Raw genomic sequence first — 14,385 nt, forward strand, 5'->3', positions numbered from 1 at the left:
AACTATGAAGTAATTTATTTGCAACAGTCTTTAGACAGAAGTATCTTAGCTTTCTGTGGCTATTTTTTCATGTCTCTTTCCCATTACCACTAGTGTGTGCTTTACTCCTATGTTTCTTCTTCCCAAGCTAAACGTTTTAGCTACATGTTTTTCTGTTTAAAAATGGAAGGGGATGAAATAATTAGTCAGGCTGACTGCTCACTCTTGTCTTGTTTGTTTGCTCTTTCCTATTTCTGTATTATAGTAGTTCACTGATGTCTTCAATGCTTGACATAAGTTGCAAGCTCAGGTTGAATTAGTTGCAGATTATGACACCTGGTTTTCCCCCTCTCCAAGTTACTACTCTCTGGGATGCCTTACCCCGCTGCCCATATTCTTATTCTTTTAATTTACCTTCTTGGCTCTGCATCTGTCTGTATTTTGAAGTGACTGTGTTTGAATGGGTTCATCTTACTGCCTGCTAGAATCTTCAGTTGTTATTACATACCCTTGCCAGTCTGCTGTCATCTATGGATTTTATCAGTAGTTACTGTACTTAACTCTAGATCACTCATAAATGTGTGGCATAGTGTTGGGTCTAGCACTGATCCATGTTGAAGTCAGTCTGAGATGTGCATTCTCTCACAGCCCTAACACTTTCCTAAAGGAATGTCTGAAAAGTCTTTTAGGCAGTTTCCTCTTTTGTTGGTGTAAGTGGACTATTGCAAAACTTAGATTTTTCTGGAAGCAGGTTTTCTTTGGGATTGTATTGCTATCATACAATCCCTCTTTAATCTTTCAGTTTTTCAAGGAAGAGATTCTGGACTTGTGTTTTGTATTTGGCAACAAAGCAGTATCTACTCAGTAAGGAATCTTTCTAAAAATGTCTAACCTGTACGAGGTCATCCTACGGTAACAGTGAATGATGGTCAGCTGTCGTTAAAACCAGAAATTAATGCAGAAGGGTCCCTGTTTTGCTGTCAATTTGAGGCCAAGAAAGAATGTGAAAAGGTAGGTGGGACAAGCTGCCCTGTTATGGAATAGGAGAGAGGCTAAAGGAGAGAGAAATTTTGAGGGAATGGGGCATGTGGTGCCTTTCAGATGGTGAAGCTGAGAGACTATAGCAAAGCAACAGAGGAATTTACGGAAAAAAGGAAAAAGCATGAGTATTGCACTGTTTTTATTCCACCAGTTTAAGCCAGGCAAGAGACTGAGACTTTCAGGATATGAATCAAAGCCCTTTACTGTTTGTTGTTGGTTTTGTTGGTGTTTTTTTTTTAAATGGGGGAAAAAAGATGTCTTAAAACAAATATTTGGACTAGGGTGTATGTATGTGTCAGCTACGTGAAACTTTAATTTTGGTTTAGCTGGTTGCATCTGGTCCATGATGAATTCAGCTGCTGAATTTTTACATAACGTGTGGTCTGTGTTGTGGTTTTTTGTTTTCATCTTAATTTAGAAAATGCATAGCTCCTAGAATCTGGCGTAGCAAGCTTAAAGTAATGATCCAAACAAATACAAGTCATGGTACTTACACTCCATATTTGTGTACATGAAAAAGATTACTAGGCTAATCAGAAGAGTAAGCCTACATTAGACTTCACTGAAATTTCTAAGCAACTGTAGCCTTGTCAAAAATGCAGAAATATTGCCTTGCTTTAAGTAGTATTTTACTACTGTGGGAAAAGCAGTTCACTTACTGCCTTTTGATCTCTGTATAGATCAAGTCAGAAGAAATGGAGTTAGCAGTCATGGCAGCATTACTCATTCTGTCTGATAAATTGCAGATGGAAGTTGAAACAGGCTGACCTTCTATACCCATCCCCCATAAATCCAATGCGTTAGAAATATTTTGGGAGCTTCTGTTGGGCTTGCTGTGTGCATTGGTCTGTAAACGCTCATGAGGATGCACTGTTGTAGCAGGTTCACACATGGCTGTGTTTCTGACCTGAAAGATCTTGTAGGATGTTAACTGCGTTTGGTAGAAAGCAGTCGATACAGTCTGAAAAAGGACATGTGAGCACTAATGTCCCGCAGGCTGGATGTCCTAGTTTTACAAGATTAATAATTAAGAAAAACCAACAGAAAAAGGACTGCATTTCTTTTTTTAGAACAGTGAAAGTAGCCTTAACATCACTTGGAAGTTGAAGCAACATAATTGCTGAATCATCTTATGGGAACTTCTTTAGAATAATCTGAAATACAAGACGACTATACTGTAGTCCTTAAGGTTTCTTAATAGCTGCTTTGAAAATTTATTGAGAAATGCTTCTGCAGAGCTCTGTCTTAAAAGGTCTTTTCTTTTGTTGATGAAGCATAGCCTAATATAGCATAAATTCTACTTGTCTTGTCTGGTTAATACAACCAACATGCTTTAGGTCTCTGACAGAGAAATCATGCTCTCTTCCCTTTTTTGGATGACTTTTCTGCAAAGTTCAAAGAACATGTTGGAAATCTACCCTTTTATACATTCCATTTTAATCAATCTGGGAAATATTTAAAACAGTAACTGCAGCAAAGCATGTCAAGTACAATAAGCTTATGGAATAGCAAAGCCTGAGTGCTTTTAAAGGGGAGCAAGGTTAGTCAGAACCATGTACTGTGGCAAAAAGTTCATATTTATTTGTACATCAAACAAGGCAGAGAAATGTCTGCACAGATATGTTTGGAGCTTCCTAGGGTGCTTTACTGTCGCAACTTTGTATTGTTAAAATAGTTTTAATCTTTTTTTTTTTTACGCTGGCTACTCCGCATTGATCGTTAATGCAAAAAAGTTCTTTTTATCTCTAGTGTCTTGTTCCTTCACAAGTATTCTTGAAAATATTGATGACAATATTACTCTGATATGTATACAGTTTTGTGTACTACTTTGTTTCTGGGTGGTCTGCATGATGGAGATTTTGTCTTGGCTCTTCTGGCCCAAGCAGCAGTGTGTAGTCTGTGCTGATTTTTAGTTTGATATCTGTGCAATTTTTAGCCATTGTTTCTATGTAAGTTTTTGCTTAGATTGGTGGATTCAAGTCAGAAATTTTGAAAGGTGAATTAAGTTTGAAGCTATGAAGATCTATTGCCATTTTTTAAACCTGTTTGTTCATCACCAGTTTTTATTTTAGGCCTTAGGACAGGTGAGTTTTACCAGCTTTTCAGGAAACTCTTGTTCATAGAGCAGATCTGAACTTGATATTCATTTGGAGTTCTTCACCAGTACATGTTTAGCGTAGGCTGTTTTCTTTTTAATTTGGTTAAGGCTTTAAAATTGGATGCTGCCTGAAGGGAACCATGCCGTATGGCTGTTTGTTACATTAAGAGCATTATTGTAAAAATGCTGACTACAGTCCAAGCACATTAATTTTCATACTCTCATATTAGGAGCTGGGAAATAAAAAAGCGTTGAGTCATAGGATTACCATTTCAGAAGGATCTTTAAAATACATTACACAAGTCAGAGCTGAAGTTACAGATTCTAGTATGCTTAAAAAATGAAAAGCAGACATTTAATAAAAATGTTACATTTCTGCAAAAACTGAAATTGAGATTATAAACTTGTAGGTGAATGCTAGGGAAGTCATATACATACAAGAGGAGATGAGTATGCCACCTACATTGTTTTTTGTGTAGTACCATAACCAAATAGAATGTGTTGGTCAGAGTTGTACCTCTAGCTGTTACATACAGTAAAACTCTTCCAAGTGGCCTTGGCATTTTTCTGATAGAGTATATTTAGCTGTACGTACAGCCAAATTTCCTTAACACCATTTTGGCTCTGTATAATACCTGTCCTCAAAGTGCCTGCAATAATCTTTTAGTCTGGGTCTGTGCTACTTTATTTTCAGGCTTGTGGAAAGGGAAAATATTTAAGATTAATGTAGTTGTAAATTTATAATTAATGTTTTAGGGGGCTAAGTTTTGATATTATATATGTATCTGCACGTACATAAAATTTGGTTCTGGAAACATAACAATTAGGAGGGAAGAACACATGAAGTTCAGATCTGAGTTCTGGTAAAGTTACTGGTTATGTGGAAAAAAGACTGAGAGGTTTCTCTTCATTGAGAAAGCTTTGTCTTGGGCAGTTGAAAACCTTGATAATTACAATTCAATTACTTCAAGATTCTTATTGAAATATATCCTCAGTTTGTTAATGTTCTGAAGTTATGGAGTTAGGGACTAATGGAGGCATTCAAATAATCTTGCTCAGCAGGCTAATTTAGACATCCTGTATCGCTATGCCCCATTGTAGTCAAAGGAAAGAGAGATGCTTTTGCAGAGCGTGAATTGGAGTTGGGTCTTTGTTTCTTGATGAAATGTAGGGGGATTAGCGTGCTAATTTGTCCTGCTAAGTTAAATGCCTAAACATGCCTTTTTGTAACCAGGTTGGAAAGAATACTGTTAAAAAAAAAAAAATCTCAGCACTGAAAAGAGGAGTGTAAAGCAGTGTGAAACCTCTCATTTAAACTGCGATTAGAGGATGGATGATAGAAAAATGATCTCTGTTAGCTCCTATCTGCAGCTAGGTCACTTGAGCTTTGATCAGAATAGGGTAAGTTGGAGTGACTATGACACGATGACATCTAGAGGTTAGACCAAGAACATTGTGGCTTAAGAAATTCCATAAGGAGCTGACTTTGGGGAGAAAGCTGCTGTCTCCCAAAAGTGGAAGTTTTACTGAAGTTACAATCAGGCTATTGGGCTGTCAGAAGCCGTTAGCTGTGATGCTCAGCGGCTGGGCTGTGCGTATCTGGGCAGGCAGCTGCACCAGTTTGGTGGAAATATGCAGCTGTGCAGTGTGATAATTGCTGCAGTCGGGGTGCTTTTTCTGTCCATCTTCATGATCGTGTGCAGCGGCCATTTTGAAGGGAGTGGCTGGAACATTGGCTACTCTTCCAGTAGATTAAATGGCTGTGAAGGACGTATCAAAGTGTTCAGATGTATCATTTTTGAAATGTACTACAGTTTTTGACACTTACCTACGATCTTGGTGTAGACCTTAGGACCCTTTTCTGAAATAGGATCTTGAGCAGTGAGGAAGAGACTACTAACATTTTGAAACTGTATCACGGTTTGGTACTAGATAGTTGAAAAGAATAATCATTATTTAACATGCTAGGATGTGTTGAACTTTGAATTTCACAGGGCAGAAAATAGAACGAAGTGAAGTTGTGATCTCTTCAGTTCCTTTGCCCACTTCCATAGCATATTTGCTTCTCTTCTACTTACTAGTTTAATACCAGGCATGTAAATGTATAATACCTGTACCGTATGTTGTTCTGGTTGTTAAGATTGTTTTAAATGTCTTTATTTTAAATTTTTCGACTGCAAATCTTTAGCTTCAATTCTGCATTGAGTATCCTTGTCTCCTAAAATGTTTTTTAGAGAAATTCTCCTAAATCTAACCTTCATCGGTTAGGAAGAGTGCTTTTCAATCTTGCCTACGAAACACATGCTGGGAAATATTATGTAAGCTGTTCTCTGTGCTAGTTGCACATTTAAATTTATTAAATATTTTAGCAGCTGTGTATGAAATATAATATGCATCCTGTCTTAATGCATGAAGAACTAATAAAAGTTTGAACTCTACAAGCATGTCCCTTTGTGGAAATTTTTTTTTTACAAGTTGCTATCAAAGCAATATCTTTAGGGGTCAAGGAAGAATATTTGAAAAATGCCATTTCCATGGTGAAGGAAGGGGGTGGTGGTGAAAAAGATTAGGTAAGCTAAGGTTCACCAAGGGAACCATTCTGCAAACCTCAGGGGTAGCAACTGTGTCCCTCCTGCACCCCTCTGGTATGTCAGTAACATACCCAAGGCAAAAATCACACATCTGTTAAACAGCGTTCCCATTATGTTACACGGTTTCTGTTGTAGCTGACTTACTAGTCTGAGTAAGTAGTGAAGGGTTTTATTTGGGGTTTTTCCTCTAAATAACTGTGGGGGTTAAATGGTGGTTTAAAAAAAAAAAAAGTGAAGGACCAAGGAATCTGGAAGCTTTAAAAAGCTCGAGTATAGGTATTATTACTATATCCTCAGCAGATAAAACTGTATTCAGTTCTAGCTGAAGTAGTCTGATTTCTGGTCAGAGGAAAAGCATGCATTGTTATTTTTAGAGAAGAATGGTTGTGACTTTATGCGGATATATATTTTTAATGGGCAAAATGATCTCCACTCACAAAATGGATTGCATATTAGCCAAGGGTATATCTGTCTATGACAGGAAAATCCTTTTAACAAATGACCTGATTTCATTTTAAGTAAGATTGCAAGTTGTGTAAGAAGAGTTAGTGTCCTTTGACTTCTGAAAGATGTTCCTTTTAGAATTTCCTGGTAGCTCTTTGCTTTTTCTCTGATATATAAGTATTTGCTATCAATAAAATGCTTATTAAGACATGACAAATGGAGATATCGGGGAGGTGTAGCAGTATTACGAAGAGACTGGTATTGGGCTCGACCCTTTTTCATTAAAGAAAGAGCCTGATACTGTTCACTACAGAAAACATTGATTTGGCAGTAAATGTAAGATCACAACAGTTAAAATTTATGGCTTATAGACTGATAGGATGGGAAACTATAAAGAAGACGTGGCAATTAAAGCAAGTGACCTGAATCTGTTATTCAACAGCGTGTTACAGTATAGTCTGCTTGCTCTAAGAGTCAAATGCAAGCCTGCATTTAGAAGGAGAATGTGGATGGACCCCACTGTGTCCTGATTAGAAGTGGCTCCATGAAGGATTTAGCAGCAAAGTGGATAAATGGATGCAAGTCAGCGTGATACTATGGCAAATAACCTAAGGCAGTCTCTGCATATGTAAACAAGAAAAATGGGTCAGTCAGTCGGTGTCTTGTATGTTTGAATGCAGCACTAGTGAGCTTGAGAATGTGTCCAGGGTTGATGCTTGCGTTTTAAATGGATCCTGAAAAAAACAAGTTTCAGAGAGTATCATCAGAAAATGCTATAAGGAATAGAGAACATACATTTTATCTGTTTATTTGACACAAAAATCAATTTGTAAGAGCTTGGTTGTAGCTGGCTGGTGACCAGAATCTTTCCTCAGGAGGAGTAATTTATGGTTCTGCAGTTGACTGGAGTAAAGAAGAAAAACAGAGGGCAAAGGGACAGTGGGAACCTTCTGCAGTGTGAGCAGTTAGCTGTTTGCAGAATTATCAAATGGACACTTGACTTTTAGCTGCTTACATTATGTATAAATGTCTTGCAAACCAACCAACCAAAAAAACCCCTAAACCCAAAAAACCAAACCCCACAGAAAACCATAGCAGTTAGATTGGTGGAGTATTTTGAGATGGCAAAAGATTTTGCTCTGAGGCACAACAAAAGTGAGGTCATTTCTTAAAGGTTTTTCCAAAGTGAGTGACAGTGCAGCCTGCAGCATTACTAGTAGTAGCCTGTGCTGCGGGAGACTGGGTTCCTTTTTCCCTCTGATTCAGACAGTGTAGGCAACCTATTCTGTTAAATTGTCTATTAGGTAAGCTAGCAAAGAAAGTTTCTCTCTCTCAAGCTCTCACTTTCATCAGAGGTTGCCTGTATGGACTGCAGAAATTTTCCTAAATAGTCTGTTGTTAAAGTATTTTTTTTTTCTATAGAATGTTCTTGGTATTGATTATAATAGTTTTATTTGGTACGGGAGCAAACACTACAGCCAGTTTTAGTGTTCGCATTGTCTGTATTCCTCACTGTCATGTTTTGTCAGATCCAAATTACAAGATCAGTGTCCAGTTTATGCTATGAAGTGCAATGATTTTGGATATATAGCAAGCCAAAGTATCTGATATAATTTGAAGTTGTGGTATAAAGCAAAAGTTTTGTGTGACGTTAAGTTTACTTTAATAAGCATGTAACAAATTTTTTTAGAAGACTTTGCTGCTGTCTTTGCAATACTTGAGGTACCCGAATCAACAAATATTACATAGTTTAATAATTTGCCAGTTTGAAACTATAAAACTACATTTTATGGCTATATTCTCAAAGGAGTAACTGCTTTGTGTTTTGTGTTTTTTTTGTTTCCAAGGTATGGGCTGAAGCCAAATGACCAAATTTTGGCAGAGGAGAAACACAAAGAACTGTAAGCTCTTTTATGGTGATATACATGCATGTTATATATATTTACTTTTCTATGTACATACATATCTTATTATTAAAGACCTGAAGCAAAAATTTTGTGTTTTCATAACTAGCTTTTGCTCTTCAGTATTGCCTACTGTAAATTACACAACTTGTCTGAAAACTAATTATTTCAAAAAAAGATTTAAAAATTTTTTTTTCATTAATTTGTCTTAAATATTCTTTTCTTAACTGCAGTTGGTACACATGCAATTTAAACGTCTCGGTGTTCATCCTAGTTGATGTCTTATGTATGACAGTGGTTACACTAACAGCTACTGCCAGCCTGCAGTATGGCTGTGTATAAGTGAAATGTTTGTTCGTATCTGGCAGAAATGAAAAGGAAGATTCCGCCCTGCCCACCCCACCCCACCCCTGGTTCAGTGTTGACTCATTATTTTAATTTGCCTACTTGTGTGATATCGTGGCCATTCCCACCTTTGCAAATTCTCATCAACACAGTTGGGCTGTGATGTGGAATGTAGCTAAGCGTCACCAGTGCCCTGTCAGTTGTATTGAAATTTTGCCTGTTTTGGCTAATCTGATTTTATAGCCTAAAAACTCTTGTTCCTGGGGAAAAAATATGATGCATTGTTGAATGGATCACTCTTGTCTTGCAGGAGAAGTAGCTATATGAAGCTTAATCAAACATTGCAATAATAGCATCTTCAATTATTTTGCTCCTTCATTAAAGATGTGCCCAAACCAAAGAAGCTTGACGTTCACATTTATTCTGATTTTAGATAGTCTTTCATGTTCAGGCAAAATAACCTTTATTTGTTATTTTGGCACACTATATACTAAAATACAAAAGCTTTACATTTGAGTTGAAAGCAAATACTGGGTACTGTGCATAAGCATGTGTATATACATTTGGAAAATGCAAAGTAAAGAGGTAGGTATTGTCTGCATATTATCTAGATATGGGGGAGGGGGATTCTGGGTTTGTATGCCTGGTTTTGAAACCTTCAATTCTTCCCCCCCCATTATGGTAGCTTTTAAAACAGATACTGAAGTTCTCCAAGTTACTGACTTTTGAACTGTATATATGTTTTGGAAGTGGAGGGGATTTATCAGAACTTGGTATGCTTTCTGTGATGACTGATTAGTTCAATCAAGAGTTACTACATTAAATGGGAGAAAAGTACTTACTAAATAAATGATGGCACAATTGGAACATTCCTATTGTATGTGTAAGCATACAGGTTACATGAAAGCAATACTATAATACTTTTTATTTCAGAATTTAGTTTAAAATTTTTCTTGTTCTTAAATCTCTTATGTGAGGTAATTGTCTCTTTTATTACTGTTGTTTTAATTCCTGCACATCAATACCACTGGCTGAAGAGCTATGAACTCCAGTTTTCTTCTTACCTCATTCACTCACTGTTCTCCATGAGCTGCCTGAAAAACGTTCTGTGCGAATGTCCTCTTCGCCATCCCTCAAATCTGTATTATGTAACTGCTTTTTTTTTGAAGATAGTTAGTTGGTATGAAAGACTGTAGAAAACGCTTCACTTGTCAGCCCTTCCATAATTTTATTCAGTGTCTTCTCGATGATGACTAGTGGAATATTTATATAAAAGTTGTATTTCCAAATAAGATACAGATTTTTAGGTTTACTTTTGCATTTCTTCCTTTCAGGATAGACATAGTGGGAAATTTGGTCCCTTTAGTGTGAATCTGCATGCTTAGATATGGAAAAAAAAAGGTGTTTTTCTTTTTTCTATTTTAAACTTTCAGCTCTTGCACATAATTGTCTGTTTCCATTATTACACTAGCATTATTTTGCATTATTTCATAGTACCCCAAAAGACTTAAGCAGTTTATCCATGTGTAAGATGAGGTAACTGTTTCAGATGAATTAATATTTATAGCTGTCAGGCTTTTCCATGTTAAAAGATTGAATATTTCTCAGTAAGGTCATAGATTTCAAACAGTAAAAACGTATTCTGGTAACGAAGATTTAATTCCTTTGGAAGAAGAATTATTTGCTAAAAGCCTTAGTGATTGAATTACTAGCCAAATAAAATTTCTGTGTTCTTTCAGAGGATGGAAAAAGGCATTTAACTTACACTTATACATCATGGTAATGTACCTGTGACATTAAAAGTGCTTGAGCTCCAGGCAAAAGACAGGCAACGGCAGTTGCCTTTGATCGGTAGATAAGATGGGTTTTATGTAGAGCACTCTCTAATGACAGAGCACTTGTGGACAGCATAATTATGATTAACCCATTAAATGTGTTATACCATTTTAAAAGATATAAGCTAGAAGTATTAAAAGTACTAGCATGTTGAGGGGTAAACACAAGTTAAATGACACAGGTCTGTATTTTGGACAGTACAAGCTGTACTGTGTACACAAGCTTTATTTGCACAATAGATATTGATTGAACTGAACCTTTTGATGTGAGGTATTTCATCTGCAGTAGTTTAAACATACTAAAATCCTGTTTGAGCTTTTTATTTTAAGTATGTTGCATCTTACTTAATTGCATATTAGTTACTGATATGCTTACAGCATAGTCATTTATTAAATGGAGGGTTGAACTTTAAATAAAGAAAATTCAGTAAATCTAAAGTTTCACATGAATCAGCTGAAACAGAAACCTTTCTTTGGTATTTCATTATTATCACTGCAGTGGCTCCTGAGATGTTTTATATGCTGTTGGTTATAATGAAAGAGTTTGAACATGCTTTTGCGATTGACCTTGGCATCTTGAATGTCGCTGGATACTTGACCGGGGAAAAACTCTCGTAGGTCAGTGTCATGTTGTTTCAGGACAGACCTTTGGAACTTTTCTAATACGCTATGTGCTGCTCTTCTCAGTCCACGTTAACTGTAAGGTACAGAACAGATTAAGCAGTGTTGAACCTCAGAGCACTTTCAGTCCTTCAAGCTAAATTCTCTGATTTAACTTACAGATGAGTTGTTAGATACTTAACTATTGTTTTCTGATATTTAGATAGGCTTTCATATTTAAAAGAAATGCCAGTTCTAGGGAATGATGATGCAAGACAACTTGCATTGACGAGGGCGGTCGCTGATTTGGTTATAAACTTATTCTTAGGTTCAGTGCCCTTATAACTAACGTGTTCTCCTGAACCTGTCCTAATGTTTTTAAGTCAAATACAAAGTTAGACTCTATGTATCCTGTTCAGTGCCAAAATCCCCCTGCTTAAAATACTTTATCTTCCAGTCTTTGAAATGTCAGCAGCTTTTATATTGACTTACGTAGTAAAGAAGACTTCTTTTTGCATTCTTCATCTAATAGTACCATGATGATTTTTCTGACTGTCAGATGTCCTTCAGTTTCTTAGAGATCATGTCTATGTAGCTGTTCTTCATAAAAAATGTAAATTTTATTCAGTGATGAATGCCTTATCTCCAAAGGTAATTGGGCCAGCTACACCCTGACTTGCCTTGATCCTGTTGTCCTTGAATCTTAGTTATCTAGAGAGATAAGTAAAGCCACTAAGACAGGCTGGAGTTGGTTTACAGGCATGGCATCGTACTTAACTTCTATTTTAAGAGCTAAGGTATGAAAGATCACCCTTTTTTTTTTTCTTCCCCCCCTGCTTCCAATTCACTTGGACTGCAGCAGCCTTTAAAATTGTGTCTTTTCATTAGTGTATACTTTTTTTTTATCTTAAAGGAATTTGTTAGCACTGGAGTTTGTAAGTTGATGCATATATACATTCTTTTCAGAATTCAGCTGGAAATATCTACCCCCCCTGCCCCAATCAACTCTTGAATGCACACAAAGTGGAGATCACTGTCCTGCAGCTCAGCCAGGGAGTGGAATGGGTGGAGGCTCCTTAGCCTGCTTCCGTGTAAAATTAGCAGATTAGTTCAAACCATCTTAACTGATGATCAAGCCAAGCATGCCAATGTTGTAGTGAATCAGATGAGCAATCATATTTATTTTCACTGGTGAGTTTGTTATTCTGCAGCAAGAATAACAAAGATGGGGGAGCAGTATTATCTTCAGTTTGCACAGGTGTCTTACAGGGTAACCATGCATTTGTGGCTGAAGAGATGTCCTGGAGATATTTTCCCACCTCCCCCAACCCAACTAATCCCCTGTAACTTTGAGGAGAGGGAAAAAAGAATTCCATCCTGCAAGACTGCTGGGGAAACTTGGACATAATAAGGTTGTTGAGGCCTTAATGTTGCATGTGTTTTGCATATGCATATTCTGAGAACAATAAATAAATATAAACTCCAAGAAAAACCGAAATAATTCTCCTGACCATTTGTATAGTTCTTTTACAAGAGTTGCTCCTATCTTTAATTCTCAGAATTGGACTGAATGACTTTAACGGAAGGTCATATTAACCAAGTATAGAGTTGTGTGTCTATAGACTTCCGTGCGTGTGTTGTTGCCTAGGCTGTTTTTTTTTTAACTATGGTTCCACATCAAAAGTTTTTGAGGAGAATAAATTTAAGCTAGGTGCAGCAAGCGATGATGGGGTGTGATCTAAGTTGTCTTGATGTTAAAGTAGAAACACTTAATTTGTTTACCCAATGTCCAATACAGTCCATTTTCACTGTGTAGAGTAGTGGTGGCAGAGGTGTTGGGGGTTTTTTAGTAATATTCTCTTTTACTGAAATATGGACTGTAGCAAAATCTTGGTGTAGCTTGACTACCTTGTATGAATAGGTGACTAAAATATATTCATTGTGAGTCTTAAAAGCATTGAAAGCATTGTTTGGAGTTCAGTGGTACCACTGAGTCTGTAAAAAAAAAAAAAAAAAAAAAGCTTCAGGACACTTGTTTTAATACAGCTTTGACTGTTGGTTGTACAACTTTATAAACTGTTTTATTTAAGCAGTTTTGGCCATGACAGAACACTTCATTTTTTTGGAAGTTAGTTGATGGAAAAAGTAGGAAATTTGGCAGCTATTTTGTGCCCCACAGCTACCTCTGCTTTCATAATGTATCTTTTTTACAGAGATAAAGGCCATGAAGTGAGAAAGAGGAAGATGATAAATATAAGTTTCTTTTCTCTTCAGTCAGCAGTTTGATGTGTTGCAGTCAGAAGGGAGGGCAGATGTGTTGCTCTGCTGCAAGTTTGCCGAGAGGAATTTATCTGGGTATTTCATTCTTAGCTGCATACTTGCTATATGAATACTTTTTCATGGTGAAACTGAACAAGGGGGGAGAGAGAGACTCTTAAGCTTGAGAACAGCTATTTGGGTGACCGATGCAGTTTTGAATTACCTGTAACATCTAGGGTTTTTTGTGTGTTCTGGTTTTGCTTAGACAAGGCACATATAAGTGAGTGTGTGTGTGTATATATATATATGAGTATTGGAAGGGTGAATCTTGGAGACATAGGAGGGCTGTTTGAGGATTACAGAGGGCCTGTATGATGCTTGGGAAACATTAGAGAAATTTACAGTAAGGGTTTAGAAGTAGTTTGGGTATGTTAGAAAGCTAGAGGATGCGAAAGGGTTTTGAACCTGTTCATGGGAATGTTGTAGTGGAGTTTCCTTGTATTTGAGGGGGGTTACCATGTGTAAATCACTATCACAACACTTAGGTACAAAAGCTAAGAGACTCGACCCCAAACCCATTTACTATACAACCATGCCTCATTGATGGTTCAACATGCAGTGAGAGAGGCATGAATGCTGGGGACATCACGGGGTGCAACTGTCTGTCTAATGCTGTTTGGAGCAACCAAGCTATAGTATTTTGTGCCACTAGAGGGTGTAGCTTATCTTCAATAACACTTTCAAAAATCCTTCCGTATATGTTGCTTTTAGGATCTGGTATCATGGAATCATAGAATAGTTTGGGTTGGAAGGGACCTCTAAAGGTCATCTAATCCAACCCCCCTGCCATGGGTGGGGACATCTTCAACTACATCAGGTTGCTCAGAGCCCCGTCCAACCTGACCTGGAATGTTTCCAGGGATGGGGCATCCGCCACCTCTCTGGGCAACCTGGGCCAGTGCTTCACCACCCTCAGCGTAAAAAGTTTCTCCCTTCTATCTAGTCTCAATCTACCCCCCTTTAGTTTAAAGCCATTCCCCCTCGTCCTGTCGCAACAGGCCCTGCTAAAAAGTGTGCTGCCACCTTTTTTAGAAGCCCCCTTGAAGTACTGATAGGCTGCAAGAAGGTCTCCCTGAAGCCTTCTCTTCTCTAGGCTGAACAACCCCAACTCTCTCAGCCTTTCTTCATTGGAGAGGTGTTCCATCCCCCTGATCATTTTCCCGGCCCTCTTCTGGGCCTGCTCCAACAGGTCCGTGTCTTTCTTCTGCTGAGGGCTCCAGAGCTGGGAC

The 14,385-nt window shown here is 37.5% G+C and overlaps 1 protein-coding gene and 1 long non-coding RNA gene across 2 annotated transcripts in view; one reads left to right on the forward strand and one right to left on the reverse strand.

The window, feature by feature from the left end:
• ADK (adenosine kinase) overlaps positions 1–14,385 on the forward strand; it is a 288,796-nt gene that overhangs the window by 12,542 nt on the left and 261,869 nt on the right. Inside the window, exon 2 of the mRNA XM_009322457.1 lies at positions 8,001–8,054. Within this exon, the coding sequence (XP_009320732.1) occupies positions 8,001–8,054 (54 nt within the window). The remainder of the gene's footprint in view (positions 1–8,000; positions 8,055–14,385) is intronic.
• LOC103915587 lies at positions 10,503–11,587 on the reverse strand. The gene is made up of 2 exons (XR_663537.1): positions 11,330–11,587; positions 10,503–10,934 (listed from the first exon to the last, which is right to left on the reverse strand). It is a non-coding gene; the product is annotated as an uncharacterized LOC103915587 (long non-coding RNA).

Source organism: Pygoscelis adeliae, unplaced genomic scaffold (genome assembly GCF_000699105.1).
Source record: "Pygoscelis adeliae isolate BGI_AS28 unplaced genomic scaffold, ASM69910v1 Scaffold244, whole genome shotgun sequence".
NCBI classification, from domain to species: domain Eukaryota; kingdom Metazoa; phylum Chordata; class Aves; order Sphenisciformes; family Spheniscidae; genus Pygoscelis; species Pygoscelis adeliae.